The sequence below is a fragment of the Buteo buteo genome, chromosome 23 (genome assembly GCF_964188355.1).
Source record: "Buteo buteo chromosome 23, bButBut1.hap1.1, whole genome shotgun sequence".
Classification (NCBI taxonomy): domain Eukaryota; kingdom Metazoa; phylum Chordata; class Aves; order Accipitriformes; family Accipitridae; genus Buteo; species Buteo buteo.
The window spans coordinates 17,069,907-17,084,594 of NC_134193.1; the positions used below are offsets into that span (position 1 = coordinate 17,069,907).

Genomic DNA, 14,688 nt, shown 5'->3' on the forward strand with positions numbered 1-14,688 from the left:
GTCGCTGCGCGGGCAGTTAAGCTAAGCAGGGGGTGTCTCGTTCTGCGGGCGAATGGGTGACCGAAGAGGTACTATGGCGGGGCGGAGGTGTAGCCCGGAGGCGGCGGGTGGGTGGGTGGGTGTGTGTGTGTGGGTGGGTGGGTGGGTGGGGGTGTGGGTGTGTGTGTGTGGGGGTGTGTGTGTGTGTGTGTTGGGGGTGTAAAATCTGGATACCCGCGTCTGGGTGTCTTTGCACAAGCACTGTGTGCGTGTTGGAGGACGGGGGGGATGTACCCTGCCCCTTGTGGGGTGTGTCACAGCCTAGAGCAAGGGCCCACGCGTGTGGGGATGTTGCAATTAATCTTTATATTAATAATCTAGTCTTCACGGTTGTTTATCTGTTTTGGTGATTGCAGCTCTCCCAGCATTTGGCACGTATATGGGTGCAAAAGGGCCTTCAGCAGCACCCTCACCCACCCAGGCTGCGCAGGCAGGTGCGACCAGACGCGTCTCCCATGGGCGAAGGCAGGAGGTGGGTGTTTGCCTCCCTCCTTCCCTCCCTCCCTCCCTCCCTCCGGCGGGTCGGTGCAGCTCTGGCTCCAAGGGGATCGGTACCGCCAGCTGCAGCCCAACGCCGAAAACCTGCGGAGCTGCTACCCACCGGTCTGGGTGGGACGAGCAGCCACCACAGTGGGACGCAACACAGATATTGCACGGGTGACGGCAGCCCCATAATCATTACAGAGATATTTACTCTTCAATAATTGCAGTAATTCTACTTCAATAATTTAACCACCACAAATACTTATTGCATGGTCTGTTACACATAACTCCTGCGTGACTGATGATGCTGGTTTACATTCTTATCCAGGTTGAAATCACGAATGATGCAAGAATTACTTTTCAAAGCGCTGCTGACATTACCCCACCAGCCCAGCGGGTGGGAGGCTGCAGGGGCCACCAGCAGCAGGAGCAGCCCGAGGCCACTGTGCCCTTCTTCCCCAGCCACTGTGTGCACTTGTCAAAGGCCTGAAGGTTTTGCTTTGCAGCCTGGATGATGCTGCCAAACCCTGACAAAGTGCCAGGGACAGTTTGGGGGGTGCACAGGGAAGGTTTGGCAGCATTTGGGCTATTTATGAAAGCCTGTTTTCTGGGGGAAACCAGTTACCGATTCTGTGGTCACCTTCCCCAGAGATGCACAGAAAAAAATAACGGGAAAATTGTTAATTATGGGAAACAGTATTTCACTGGGTTTATAATTTTCAGGATCATAAGAATTAACCTAATGATGGGTGGTGATACTGCACAGTCCTGTGGGAACGTGGGTGCTGGTGGAAATGCTGTCCTGTGCCCTGGGGTACATGAGTGGGGATGTGGAGCAAGACAAGCCACAGTAATCCCCCAGCATGGCCTTAAAGGTAGGTCCTGAAACACCTTTTCAGAATTTGGTGGTGGAAAAGGCCCCAGGGGCCATCCTTACCTTGTGACTTGCTGGATGCATCCCAGAACTGATTATCAAAGTCTTGAAACATAAGAGGAAGAAACGTCAAATACCAGCAGCACACACGACTCACTTCTTCCAAGGAACAGTGCAATCGTTTCACAGTGACAGAAAGTGTCCCCCAGACCCTGGGCATGGCAAACCCCTTACCCATTTGTCTGACAGAAAATGTGGTTGAAAGCACAAAACTAAGGACGGATCAAAGTTTGTAGCCAAGCAAAGGAAAAGGAGGAAGAGCGGCTGTGACAGGTGAGGACCAAGGAGAGCCTGGTTTTCTCTCCAGTGCACTCAGGGACTAGTTTTCTCCCGTTTCCATTTTTGCAATATGTCGTTTGCTGCCTTCAGGGTCGCTTCCTCCTAAAGAAATATTGCAGGTTTGGTCAGTGGCTTCCAGCCAAATCCCATTTGTCCTCACTGCAGTCATCATTTATATAAAAATCCCGTTCTCATTCTGGAACATCACAGATGCCCCGTGTTCAGTATGAGATGGACACAGCCATCTCTGGGGCAGGCATAGCCACTGGGCATTTAAAAGTACACCCAGAAGAATCCCTGCCTTGACCAAGAAAGGTGGGATGCTGACGGGGCAAGGTTTAGGATGGTACTGGCACACCTGCTGCCCCCAGCTCGGCTCTCATGTCTGCAGGAGGGGGTTGGACCAGCTGTGATGCCATGCTCAGGCTCTAATGCCCAAGGCGCTCTGTACTTCTTCCTGGCATTTCATTAAACTAGCCCTGATTATTACTCCCAACCTTGGCTGCCTTCGTGCTGCCACATATCTCACCTTTGCGAAGCAGAACCGGATGAAATGGTTGTAGTTGTTCTTGTGGGCCCCACAGTAGAAAGCGGAGAGCGGGATGGCAGCAAGTCCCTGGGAGGGTAAAACATGTGGAGCTGAGGTTACTCTTTCTGGGCTGGTATGAAGCCATCCACTTATTGCTCGCAAGTCTCACGGATGGGCTTATAGATGCCCTTGGTGCCCTGCCTGCTCACTCTGAGCTCAGGCTGCCAGGGTTGAGGCCAGCTGCTGACAGACACCCCAGGCACCCCCCTGGATGATCTGCCGGACCTGGCAGTGGTGTTGTGCTGTTGGCTCACGCGAGTGCAGCCAGCAGGGAGGGCACAAACCCACCCGGGACAAATGCAGCAGAAAGGGCCAGATTCATTTACCTTGTTCTTGACCATCCACTTTGCAAATCTGTAGTCATAGGGCTCATCGGAGTCTGGGACTTCAGGGACATCGGATTCTGCAGGAGAAGTACAACAGCACAGAGGTGGGGGCTGCTGCCGGGTGCCTCAGCCAAGCTCCAAAATGACAACCTCTGGGAGCTTGGATGGGGAATATACTACTGTCCCTCCCTGCTTTGGTGATGGTTTATGCAGGATCCTGTCCCTGCTAGTGGTACTGCTGTGAGCTGGCCCCCCCCTACTCAGCCCTGAGCCTCCCCATACTTTGCCTGAGCAAAACCACAGCTGCATGACTTACTGAACTCAGAGATGTCTGCTACCAAGAAGTAGGTGCCCTCAGGGATGATGGGTTTCATCCCCACAGCATCCAGGCTCTGGACCAGCCAGTCTCTCTTCTGCTGCAGCTCCTTGGGTAGTTGGACTAAGTAGCTGTCTGGTTTCCCGTAAAGCTCGATCTCCCTCTGGAAACCCTGAGCCACGGCCTCCTGCAAGGAGAGAGGTAACCCGGTGGGCAGATGCTCAAGGCTTGCTTGAGAACCGGAGTCTTTGCTCCCATGTGATTCACAGGTGACTAGGGAGCAGGTGGTGGTTTCTCACTGCACCAAGCTGACCTCTGCCTGCAGCCCCTCCAAATGGACTTTTAGATTTGTCAATGCAAAATAAGGACTATACCTCAGGCAGGCTGGATTCTTCCCTTTCCTCTCAGGCATGGGGTGACTGCAGGGAGAGGGGAAGGAGCCTCTCCAGGGCACTATGCATCACCCTGTCTGTGCCTTTCAGGTCAGCCATGGGCAGAAGGACCCTCTCTCGCTCCTGCTTCATGGGTTTGGGAATTGCAGGGCCAGTTGCAGAGAGCTGCCTTACCTGGGCAATTGTGGCACAGTGGTACGCTGAGTTTTGGTGCACAGTACGGAGGTGCTGCAGCAGCCGGTTGGGTCCCACGGTCCAGCCCACCTGCGGCCAGGAGAGGAGGAGGAGGAAAGTGGTAAGTCTCTGGGTACCTACTTGGGCTCCCCTTTATTTGCCTGCACTGGCTTCATTGTATTTTCCAGACAGGGCTATCATAAAGCAGCTTTGGTACTTTCAGACCCTGAGGCTCAAAGCTGAGTGTGTGGCAGCCGTGTCCCCAGTGCCATGCTACGGCAATCAGACCCACACCTTGAAGCAAAGGGACAGGGATGGGGACACAATGAGGTGCCACATGGGGGAACTCACCTTCCATCCAGTGGCACTGAAGGTCTTCCCAGCACTCCCAATCATCACCGTGCGGTCCCACATCCCTTGCAAGCTGGCTGGCAATGAAACAAGAGAGAAACACCAATGGCAGAGCTCAGCATGCTCATTTCTGGGCTGCATTAATGACATGGTGGGAGCTCTTTGCCCACGATAATCCATGATGGCCTCTTGTGTTCACAGCACATCTTTCACCTGTATGAGCCTCAAAGCACACCCCAAGAAGGGAGCCAGGTTTCTCAAGAGCATCTCTTTGTAATTAAGTGTTTTCATATGCATGTACCTAGCCCCAGGGGTTCCCAGGGATGCCAAGCACCGTCAGCCTGCAACAAGGTGATTGCATATTACTACAACAGGAAGAACAGGCCTCTGAAATCATGTTGAAATGGATGTCCCAAAACTAGAGATACTCAGAAAACTGTGGTTTTACAAAGTATGGGGAAAAAATCAGTTTCACTGGAGCCAAAAGGCACTTTGCTGTATATGTCAGTCTGTGAAGCTAGCTCTCTATTTCCTCTGACTGGCTTTGGAAGTCAGGGGTCCAGTTTAAGTCCCGGTTTGGAGGCTGAGACTGAAGTGCAGCAAAATACCTCTAATGGGGATACATGCCTAGTAGAGCCATGCATGTAAGCAGCCCATATAATTTCCAGAGGACCCCAGCTAAATCACCAGTTCCTTCCCTGAAGATGCTGTACCCAGAGAAGACACCCAAGCTCAGCCAAGCCATTCTCCGTACCGATGCGGATATGCTCCTTCCCATCATACACCAGCCACTCGTACACTTCATCGCTGATGCACAGGATGTCATGCTTCTCACACAGGTCTGCAATGAGCTCCAGCTCCCCTCGGCTGAATACCTGCAGCAGGCAGGGAGTGGAGCAGAGATGCAGCAGGAGCATTTCTGAGCCCCTGCCTGTCCCTGCCTCTTGGCAAAGGCTGCACGCCCGGCCCGCGCCATCTCCCAAGCCAGGGTGGGCAGGAGCTGACTGCAATGGTCTAACAGGGCAAAGCCACGGCTGGCATAAAAGACCAGGCTTAAAAACACCAGAAGAGTGAGCGCAGCATGCAGTGCTGCCACAACACCCATTTCCCTTGTGCGTAAGGAAGGTCGAGTCACTGCTACACTGCAAATGTGGTGGTGTGAGCTGTAGCCCCCCAGCAGCTTTCAGGGCCAGCCACAGCAAGGCCAGAAGTGTTACCTTGCCCAGAGGATTGTTGGGTGAGTTCAGGACGATGGCTTTTGTCCGTTCACTGAATTTAGAAGCCAGTTCAGCTGGGTCCAGCTGCCAGTCTGCACTAGACATCAATTTTCCCTCTTTTGGAGCTTTCTAGAGAGAACAGAGGGGAATCTCAGTTGCTTTGCTACCTTTGCACTTTGGTTACCACTCACCTCTTCGCTCACTTTGCTGTGACTCTTCCCTTCTCAACAGCTTTGCTTTGACCCACTCACCGGTCTCAGCGGGACAAACACAGGCGTCCCACCAGCCATTTTCACCATTGGCTCATAGCAGTCAAAGAAGGGCTCAATGATTATCACCTGGAAGAAAGACATGTCAGCACCCTCCTGGCCCTGCTCAGACCTTCCCTGATGGATGCAGAGAGCAATGGGAGGGACAGGAAATTTTAATCCCTGAATTACTGGAATGGAGAATCTGTGTTGCCTGTGGGCAGTGTCATGGAAGACCACCACCACTCAGGGCAAAAGGGTTATTTTGCCTTATGCAGAAATGAGACAGTGCCCTGCAGCAGATAATTTTTTCCTTTGGAAGCTCAGATACTGGAGAATGGGGATAAAACCAGTTCTGCTTTGGAAAAGGACAATGAAAACCAGCCTGCAGCTGCTAGCAGACCCACAGCCAGGAAGGGCTCTCCTGGAGGAAGGCTGCCTGTGCAACAAGCTCAAATCTTGGGTTACCTCATCACCTTCATCAACGAAAGCCTGGAAGCAGCAGAAAAGGGCCTGGTATGCCCCCACTGTCACCATCACATTGGTCATAGGATCCAGGTCTCGTCCAAGCAGCTTCCCAAAAAACTGGGCTAGGATCTTCACCAGAGGCGGGTGGCCCTGTGGGGTGAGAGGAGAGGTGGGAATTGGGTTGCAGAAGCCTCCTAAAACATGGATGAGCCCCTGTTAGGGGCCTGGGCAGCCAAGTGCCCTGCGACTGAGTGTGCAAGGCATCTTCCAGCCCAGCTGCTTCAAATGCCCCGGTAAAGCAGGGTGTTACAGCCCTAGGCACAGGGGGCCTGGGCTGAGGCTGGATGCATGTTTTGCCTTCTGTGGTTTGCCCTGTTTATTGCTGCCTGATGAGCCCTGAAGCACCCAAGGCTAACAGGGAATGCGGGAGGTATTGCTGAGGAGGGGGGTCTGTCCACGCACAAAGGCACGGGTGTACTGGTGCAGCATGTGGTTCTCCCCGCTGAGGGCTCTCATGAATGCCTCCTTCAGAAAGTCCGGTGGGGGGAAGTCGGGGAAGCCCTGGCCCAGGTTCACCGTAGCGTAGGTGGCAGCCAGTTTTACAAACTCCACCCTGGAGACAAGAAAGGGAGAGAAAGACAAGCGTTTACAGAGGGTCCGGGCAGCATGCTGGCACTGGCTCTGCTTGCCAGCATCCCTTTGGAAGTGAGTGAGGTTGGTGTCCTTCATGTGGAGCCATCCCACTGCTCACAGGTGGACAGGACCAAGCACAGGTCATTTTAGACCTGTTCCAATTAAAACAAGGGTGAGGCACAATTGCACTGGGGGGTGGTTTTAATTTGTTCTCGAAGGAAACAGCCTTTGTGCTGTCTGGCTGTGCAGTCACAGCTGAAGCCATGCACTGCTGCTGATCAGACCAGACCGAGCAGGAGAGGTCTCGGAGGTTTTCAAATTCATACCAGTTCTGCAAAATTTAGCAAGTAGACACTGTGAAGGCCTCTGCAGAGGGAAGGGCAGGCTGAACTCAGTGCTTGTCTCAAACAAGAGCCAGCTCATGAGCAGTTCGTAGCTTGAAACCAGGCACAGCAGGGCTTTGGGGAAAGCCCATTTAAATCTCTTCAAGCATGCAGTTTTCCCAGTGTCTGTGCCTGGCAGGCTGGGAATGGCATTTGCAGCATCCCTTCACCAGCCTCTCTGCTTGCAGTGCCCTAGGTTGGGCTTGAAGCAGACACCGGGCTGAAGCCAGTGTGCTGCGACAATTTTGCTTGGATTTGGGTGCTGGTGGGATCATTTATGTGGATGGGCCTGATGGAGTACAATGCACTACAAGGTGCTCCTGCCTGCCTTCCTGCAGGATGGTGCGGAACACCTGATATGGCATAAAGTGTGAGCAGCAGACACAGACCTGAGCCAGGATAAAGTCTCCCGGGGCAAACCTGCCCCGGTGTGCTTCCTAAACAAATGCAAAGTAGCCGAGGGAGACTGTGCTGCTCTATGCTCTGTGTGGCTGCGGTGGTTTCTATGTGGTGTCAGGCTGCCTAAAACCACATCTACCACCAGGGTAAACCAGATATTCTCTTAACTTACCAGATATTCTTATCTATTCCCTCCAACCTCCGAGCTTGCACCAGCCTTGACATTTTTGCCTGCAAAGAGAGAGACAGAAAGTGAGTCTGAAGCTTTTACTAAATGGCAATGGGACCATGCGTGACGGGGACATGGCCTCCACAGGTATGTTTTTCCCAATAGAAAGCGTGCCCTTTAGTATTGCTTCATGGGTTGTTGCTGACCGACCTTACAGCAGTAATGCTGACGCAGTGGCTTCTGGAAGAGGTTTCACAGACTTTTTATGAAAGATCAAACAGACAAGAGCTGGCAGAGGAGGATGTTTCATTTACAAGTTTCAACAAGAATTGAGAAAACAGATGAACAAAAGAAGCATGTCTACGCTTAGTGGGGAGGTGGCAATGCCTTAATCTTCATTTTCAGTTGGAATAAATCATAGGATCAAATGAGCTCAGCCAAGCTGTAACAGCCAGGCCAATAACCCCAGACCTCAGGCTTTTGGCTTCCATAGCCTCTCTCGTCCTCCATCAGAAGGACCTCTTTGTTTTCTACAGGCCACAAAACATCCCCTTTTCCTAGAAGGACAAACTTTTTTATTCCACGCTGCTCTGTGGAGTAGCAGAAGTATTTACTCCTTTGTCCTGCTGGAGCCCTTGGTGAAGGGAGTTGCTCTAGATCCTAAACAATATGCTGGTTTTTGCACCTAAAGTTTATGCGAAACCAGGCAGCAAGTGGGTGCAGGCAACAGGGGAGCACAGCACACATGTCAGTCTGATGTACGGAGACACCAAGGTACTGTTCACCTGACTGGTATCTAATTTCCACATGCATCATGGCTAGTGCGGGTGCGAAGGACAGTAGGAAACTGAGAGCAAAATCCTCCTTCCAGCTGAGTAAGCACAGTGGGAGAAAATTAGTTGTGCTTGATGGGGAATTTATCATGAGGACGCTGAAAAGCAGCAGAAGCAGAATTTAATCATTAAACAGCACAGGGAAAAGGCAACCAGACAGCAAAGGGACTGGAAGCTGGAGACAAACGATGCTCAATGCAGCAAGAAAAGCCAGCATGGAGATGCGAGGAGGGCGTCTGAAGCAATGAGCCAAGAAAACGATTGTCACCATGGCAAGTAAAATACATGTGAAAAGGGATGAGGAGAGCATGTAAAAGCAGCTGAGATGTGAGATGTAGAGCTGGGATGTGAGGGGAGAGGGTCTGTGCTCTGCTGTGCCAGGATGGTGGGGGGATACCAGGTCAGCACCCCTCTCCAGGCTCAACTGCAGTGGTAACTCCCCACTTACCTTCTCACCTCTGCTGTTCCCAGAGGGCTGCACCAGAATTTGAAAAGTGCCCCAACGATATTTTGTATTGAGGTCTTTAGATTTTTATACAGCTTCAGCCCTCACTAGGGATCTTTGCAAATACCTTGGTGAGGAGCCCTGTGTTTCAGAGGGCACCAGGGGGACTCTGCACTCCCTTGTGGTGCTAGGCAGGCAGACAAGGGTGAGCAGAAGTCGCTGTGTCCCCAGGTCTAGGGGAGGCCCACTCCTCTCCTCCAGCCCCCTGCTTTGCAATTTCTGCACAAGCTTATGGGTATTACGGTCAGCAAGACCTAGTGCCTGAGCTGATTTTGGTGGGAGTAGAAGGATTTGTGGCTTGGGAAGAAAAAGATAGCTGAAGGTGAAATATTAACAGCTCCAGTGCTGTTCTTTTGCAGTGGGGCTGCTGCTGGCCACAGTTCAGAGAATTTAACAGCATTGGCAAGTGTGATGGGGGTCAGTGGGAAGAGGGTGCTTTAAGCCTAGAAATTCCCAGTTCTGAGAAAAGGCCTTGTCTCCTCCAGCCCTTTCAGGAAGGGACATGACAAATACTTTCTTCCTTTGACATCCCCCCCATCCCATCCCCAGCCTGCATGATGCTGCCATGGGCGGCTGCCCATCAGGCTGGAGAGCAACATGGGCTCAGGGCCACACAGCCTTCAAATCTTTTTCAGCCTGTTCTGCTCCCCAGACTGAATAATGTGTTTCTCCAGTTGCAATTTTCCTGGCAGCTAGACAGGATAGTTGAGTGCAAGTGTAGAAGACTTAGCACCCATGACCTTCCACCACTGACTCCCTGCTGCACATGATTTCCTTGCTCTGCATGTTTGTATTGCCAGGAGGGATGGTGATATTTCCCAAGTACTCTGCAACCCAAGAGGCTTTAGTAGAAGAGACCATCAGACGAGGCAACCCCAGAAACAATGAACTTTCTTCTGTATGAAGGATATTCTCTTGCTTATGAGATGTTCTCTTTAAACAGGCTACCTGGAAATAAGCGGGTACAGAGGAGATTGCACCAGTGTGGCTTCTCCTGACGTGCCCTATCTGCCATTGATGCCAAGGCTGGCTCTTGGGTAGTGAGCTCCCCCAGGCTCCACACCACTGCAGCCTGAGCCAGGGACCAGGCTGACAGCCAGAAAGAGTCATGTTGGGCATTCAATACCTCGCTGGCGTATGAGCTATATCCAGCGCTGCTCTTCCTCTCCAGCAAGAAGTGACGCAGAGACGGTCCTGCTCTCCTGAGCATGCCACAGCTTCTGCTGTCTCACTCCTATGGGCATGGACCTGCATTTCCCGCGGACACAAAGCAGAGGGGTGAGACAACTGCTCCACGGCTCCAGGAGTAAAGCAAACACTCCATGTACCTGAGGACGAGGCAGGTCCAGACCCAAAGCTGTGGTTATTCTGCCACAGAAAGGAAAAGGGGGAACGAGCTGCTTTGTATATTGTCGCTGCAACATCAAACAGTGCTAGGACTGTACTTTGTGCCCGTGACACACACAAAGTCAGGACCACAAGTGCAACCGTCTTCTACCTCCTCTCTCCCCAGTTCCAGGCTCCCCCTACTTTCCTCTGCACTGGGGAAATTCGGTATTCAACGTCAGCTTCCCATCCAGTTTCATTGATCCCAGGTATCTCCTGTCTCTGCCCTTCTTCCCCTGCAGCACCTCCACCTTCCTCACTGATTGTACTGTGCCTTGGCAGGGCTGTTCAGACACCCTGCTTCTTGGGGCTGGAAAGTGAAACAAGGGGCCTTAGGGATGCACGCTGGGCAAACCTACTCCACACAAACCCATGCCTTCCTCTTCCTTCGTGTTCTTAAGGTTACAAAAAAAAAATCAAAGCAAGAGTGCTGCTATTTTTGAGAATGTCTGACCTCTCAGCTCCTGCAACTCCAGGCTGTTTAGTCACAAGTTTTTTTCTGATTAATGAGATGTCAGCTTCCATCTCCAAAGTGATTTTGGTGTTTACCTTTCTTTCAAGGCCACAAAGAAATTAATTTCTGTGCCTGATGTAGCCTGTTCCTTCACCTCAGGTGCCCCCAACTATTCTACAGCATTGCTTAAACGTGTGGTATTTAAGCTAAAATAAGTTAATGGTTTTTTAGGTACTTGAGATAAAAGCTTGCGGTGAGTCTGGAGGATGCATGCACCTTTATTTTGGCCAGCCATGGATTAATTTACCTAGTTGCCAAAAAAATAAATTAAAACAGGTCCCCACTGTTCGCATTTTGTGTTATTTCTAATGCAAGTGCAAAGCGGCTGCCAGCTGAGACCAGTGGGATTTTACATCTCTTTGCCCAGGTGGGAAAAAAACAGCACAATTTATGGAAAAATGGGAAGCCACAGCATAATATTGCTCAGGACTGTGAAATATCTACCTTGTCCCTGCGCACAGGACAGCTGCATGTAGGGGATGGGCACTGAGATGTGGGGGGACACTGCTTTGGGATGCAAAGCAAGTGAGTATTGGAATGCAGGGACTAACTCTGCACGTGACAAAACGAAAGTGTGGCAGTAAAAAAGGCTTCAGAGGATTACAGAAAACTACAGAGCTGGTGTAAGAGCTGTACAGAAGGCTCCTGCAAAGAGCTAGAGGCAGCACTGGGGTCTGGGTGCTCCTGCCAGTGGGAGCAGCCGACTGGGGCTAGGGCAGAGGGCTCTGCCTCGCCTCCCTAGCCCTGGACGTTGTGGAGTGGGGTCAGCCACCAGAATGTCAACAAGCCTGAGAAAGGCTCAGGGAGCCTCTTACCTGGTTGGGCGTTTCAGACTGCCCTGTATGCACGCTCCCTGCAAGGGAGCCGAGGCACCTCTCGCCTCGGCGGGGTGCACGGGACAGAGCACACTAAGGATTTTGGAGGTGACAGCTGAAAGGTCATCGCGGGGACCGGTCACTCACCACCTCCTGCCCTCCAGCCTGCAGGCACCAGCCGTCTCTTCAGTCCTGGTGCTTCCCAAGCACCTCTGTGGTGCTGGCCAGCCTGGCCACTCACAGGTGCACTCAAAAGGCTTTGGGGACAAGGGTCCCCCTGAACCCATCACACCATGGGGTGCAACGCCACAGCGGGAGCATGGGCGAATGTAGCAGCAACAGCCAGCAAGTGCACACACGCAGGCACAAGGCAGCTCCCAGAAGGGATGGTCGGAGGTAAAACTGACTTACATCAAGCTGGGCCACGCTGCCTTACGCTGCGAAAGTCTGGCACAACCGCCCAAGCTGCCTTTGCAGACATGCTGCCCTCTCCCTGTCTCTGAAATGCTTCATCTGCAGCTGGGACTTCCTGGGAGGAGCCAGAGAGGCTGCAGGAAAGCAAGAGTCGAGCTACAACACTTCGATGACGAAAAGCGTACCGGGGAAAAGTTGGTCTCGGGTCGCTCTCTAAATCACCAAGGTGAGGGAGGAGAGGGCTTTTGGGAGCAGGTCCCTTCCTCCTGGAGGCTTGGAGCCAGAGCTGCCAGCGGATTTTGGCTCCCTGGGAAAATATCCCAGCATATAGTTCAGATGGAGGCTCATACTGGCATAATTATAGCCGGATAATTTTTGTGGTGTGACTATAATTACTTTGGCATGGCAATGGCAGGGAATTTCCCTTTGAGTGAAGCCTTCAGTCATTTTGAAAAATGGAATTTTTACGTCAGTCAGACATTCTCAAAAATTTCACCCTGCAGGCTTAATATTATTAGAGAAGAGAATGGATCAGAGGTACAGAAGGTGGAGGCACCAGTGTTAGGGTGATAGAGGATAACGACCAACTGTCCACAGTACAACCTAAAGCAGGATCCTGCAGCATCATCCGACCCCTGAGCTGTGGATGGGCAGGCAGACACATAGCAGCCCTAGAGGTGGATTTTAGTGCATGGATGCAGAAGCTGAACTCTCAGTTGTTTGAGAGGTGACAATTGCCGCAGTGAGGTGTACAGAGCAAATTATCCTCTCTTGGCTTTCCTCTTCCTTTTGTGACAAGGCTTTACATGCACCAATGAATCAGGTCATGCAGGTCTCCTGAGTGAGTAATTACTGTCTCCCTTTCACAGAAGGAAAAAGTGAGCCACAGGGAAAGGAAGCGGCTGACATCCACTGTGCCAAAGGTTCCCAAATCCTAACCCAACGTCCGGCCACTGGGCTCCCAGCATCCCTGCCGTGACTAAGTAGGAGGGAATGTCTGTGCAGGCAGATGCAAACTCTTTGTTTTCTAAACTTCTGTTTAACTCAAACACTGAAACAAACAGATGGAAAGAAAACTTGTGTTTGTTTCTGTAAGAGTGTACACGGCACATCCTGAGCCATCTAAGAGCTCGATGCCATTTTATCCTCTCCCTCCTGCTGCCCTTGCTATGCTTTCTTTGCCCCCTCCTCTGCCAGCCTTGCACCTTCCCTGGTTGTTGTTTGCCCCTGAGCTGAGCAAACTTGACTTGCTAAATTAGCAAAAAGCCAACCTGGCAGAAAAGTGGACAGTTTTCTGTAAGATCCTTGAGTTGAACTGGCTCAGGGGAGGGTGGGTCTGAGTGCTAATGGCACTGCAAGGAAACAGAGATCTGGGTAGGGACCAGAGCAGAGAGGAGCAGGGAGAAGAAAGGATGGGCAGGAGCATGAGCCCCCACCTTCTTTGGCAGGATTTGGCCTTTATATTGGTTCAGCAGTAAACATATAACTTCACCTTAACGTCCTCTTGAAATTCAGCAGAAATTGCTGGATAATATGCACGCAGCCAGCAAGGAAAAGGACACATCTGACCTTGGAGTTTGTACTGTAAAACTCAAGGAAAATTAGGACCCTATCCTTCTTCAGGTCATTTTAATTTAAGAAGTGCATCTAGATATGAACAATTCTTCTTAATGTTTTTTGGTGTTTTTTTGTTTTTTTTTAAATCTAGCTATTGCACTGGACTGGTGAGTGTCTAAAACACTGTCCCCTGGCAGGTGGAATCATAGCTCCTCTGGTACAGGTCCTGTGCCCATGGCTAGAGGAGGATGCTAAGACCTCTAATGTTCCTAGAAAGCCACAGATGTGCTTATGTTACTATAACAGTGATCACTGGTGTATACAAGTTAAAATTGGCTGCACTTAACCACTCAGAACTGCCTCTTGCACACTAATGAAATTATAATGAATGCCTTTGAACCATCCTTCATGAATTTTTAAAAAAATGATGCTGCCCAGTGTCCTCCAATGAGTCAGCCAAATGAAAATAACCATTAGTGCATCAGCCTGCTTTTTTCAAGTACCACAAAATTACTGTTGGATATATCTTTGTAACACACCAGTGTTACTATTCCTGCTGTGAGGAAACACATACTGTATTTTTCAGTGGCTTTAGTTGGGTGAGCTATTGTTAGAGAAATGGAACAGGGTTTTCAAAATATTCCACTTCAGAAATATCACATAGGTTGGTCCTTAAGGAAAGAAGTAGTAAAAGCTGCAATTTAAATTATTTTCATTCTCTTATTGTTAACTAGCCTTAATGTTGATACTAGTTATATCCACTTGTTTTTATTTGAGGCATCCAGCGAGATGTTCACCAGATTTCCTCCACCAATCTGGACCATGTGCCCCTGGTCCCTAAACACAGATGGTGTCTGCGGCCTTGGTTATTGCTCAGTGATTTGAAGGACAGGAACCGGGTGTGCATGAGAGTTTGGCACTGGCGTGGGTGTGTGAGAGGAGGACCGGGTGGTCAGGCCTGGGCTGTCTACCATCCCTCCTCCCCGCACAGGGCACAGCCACAAATGAAGCTGATTTTAACCGTTTAGGAGCTAAGGAAAGAGTTTAATGTCACCTGAGAGGAGGTAGGGCCCCGACAAGGAAAGACACAACCTCCTTTTTATTTGTGAGCCTGGAGGTGATGCACACCAGGTCCAGACAGATGAGCGGCTGCTCCTCTCAGGGCTCTGCATGGCTTGAACCATGCTGGGGCGGCTAAAACTGAAACAACATGATGTCAGGGCACGGCAGCTATAATTTTTCACCCTTCTGTTTTTCATGGCAG

The 14,688-nt window shown here is 51.0% G+C and overlaps 1 protein-coding gene across 2 annotated transcripts; it reads right to left on the bottom strand.

The window, feature by feature from the left end:
• Window positions 1–762: 762 nt before the first annotated feature.
• KYAT1 (kynurenine aminotransferase 1) lies at window positions 763–11,996 on the bottom strand. Of its 2 annotated transcripts, XM_075054758.1 has the most exons (14): window positions 11,865–11,996; window positions 9,865–9,986; window positions 7,404–7,462; window positions 6,279–6,429; window positions 5,817–5,966; window positions 5,352–5,438; window positions 5,101–5,229; window positions 4,638–4,758; window positions 3,884–3,960; window positions 3,533–3,622; window positions 2,967–3,153; window positions 2,651–2,727; window positions 2,265–2,351; window positions 763–1,837 (listed from the first exon to the last, which is right to left on the bottom strand). In XM_075054758.1, exons 2-14 carry the CDS (start codon window positions 9,946–9,948, stop codon window positions 1,769–1,771), a joined length of 1,368 nt encoding a protein of 455 aa, XP_074910859.1. In that variant the 5' UTR covers window positions 9,949–9,986; window positions 11,865–11,996; the 3' UTR covers window positions 763–1,768. The 2 variants fall into 2 exon arrangements, with proteins under 2 accessions (XP_074910859.1, XP_074910860.1); XM_075054759.1 differs by lacking the exon at window positions 9,865–9,986 and having other exon boundaries at window positions 11,865–11,955.
• Window positions 11,997–14,688: the final 2,692 nt, after the last annotated feature.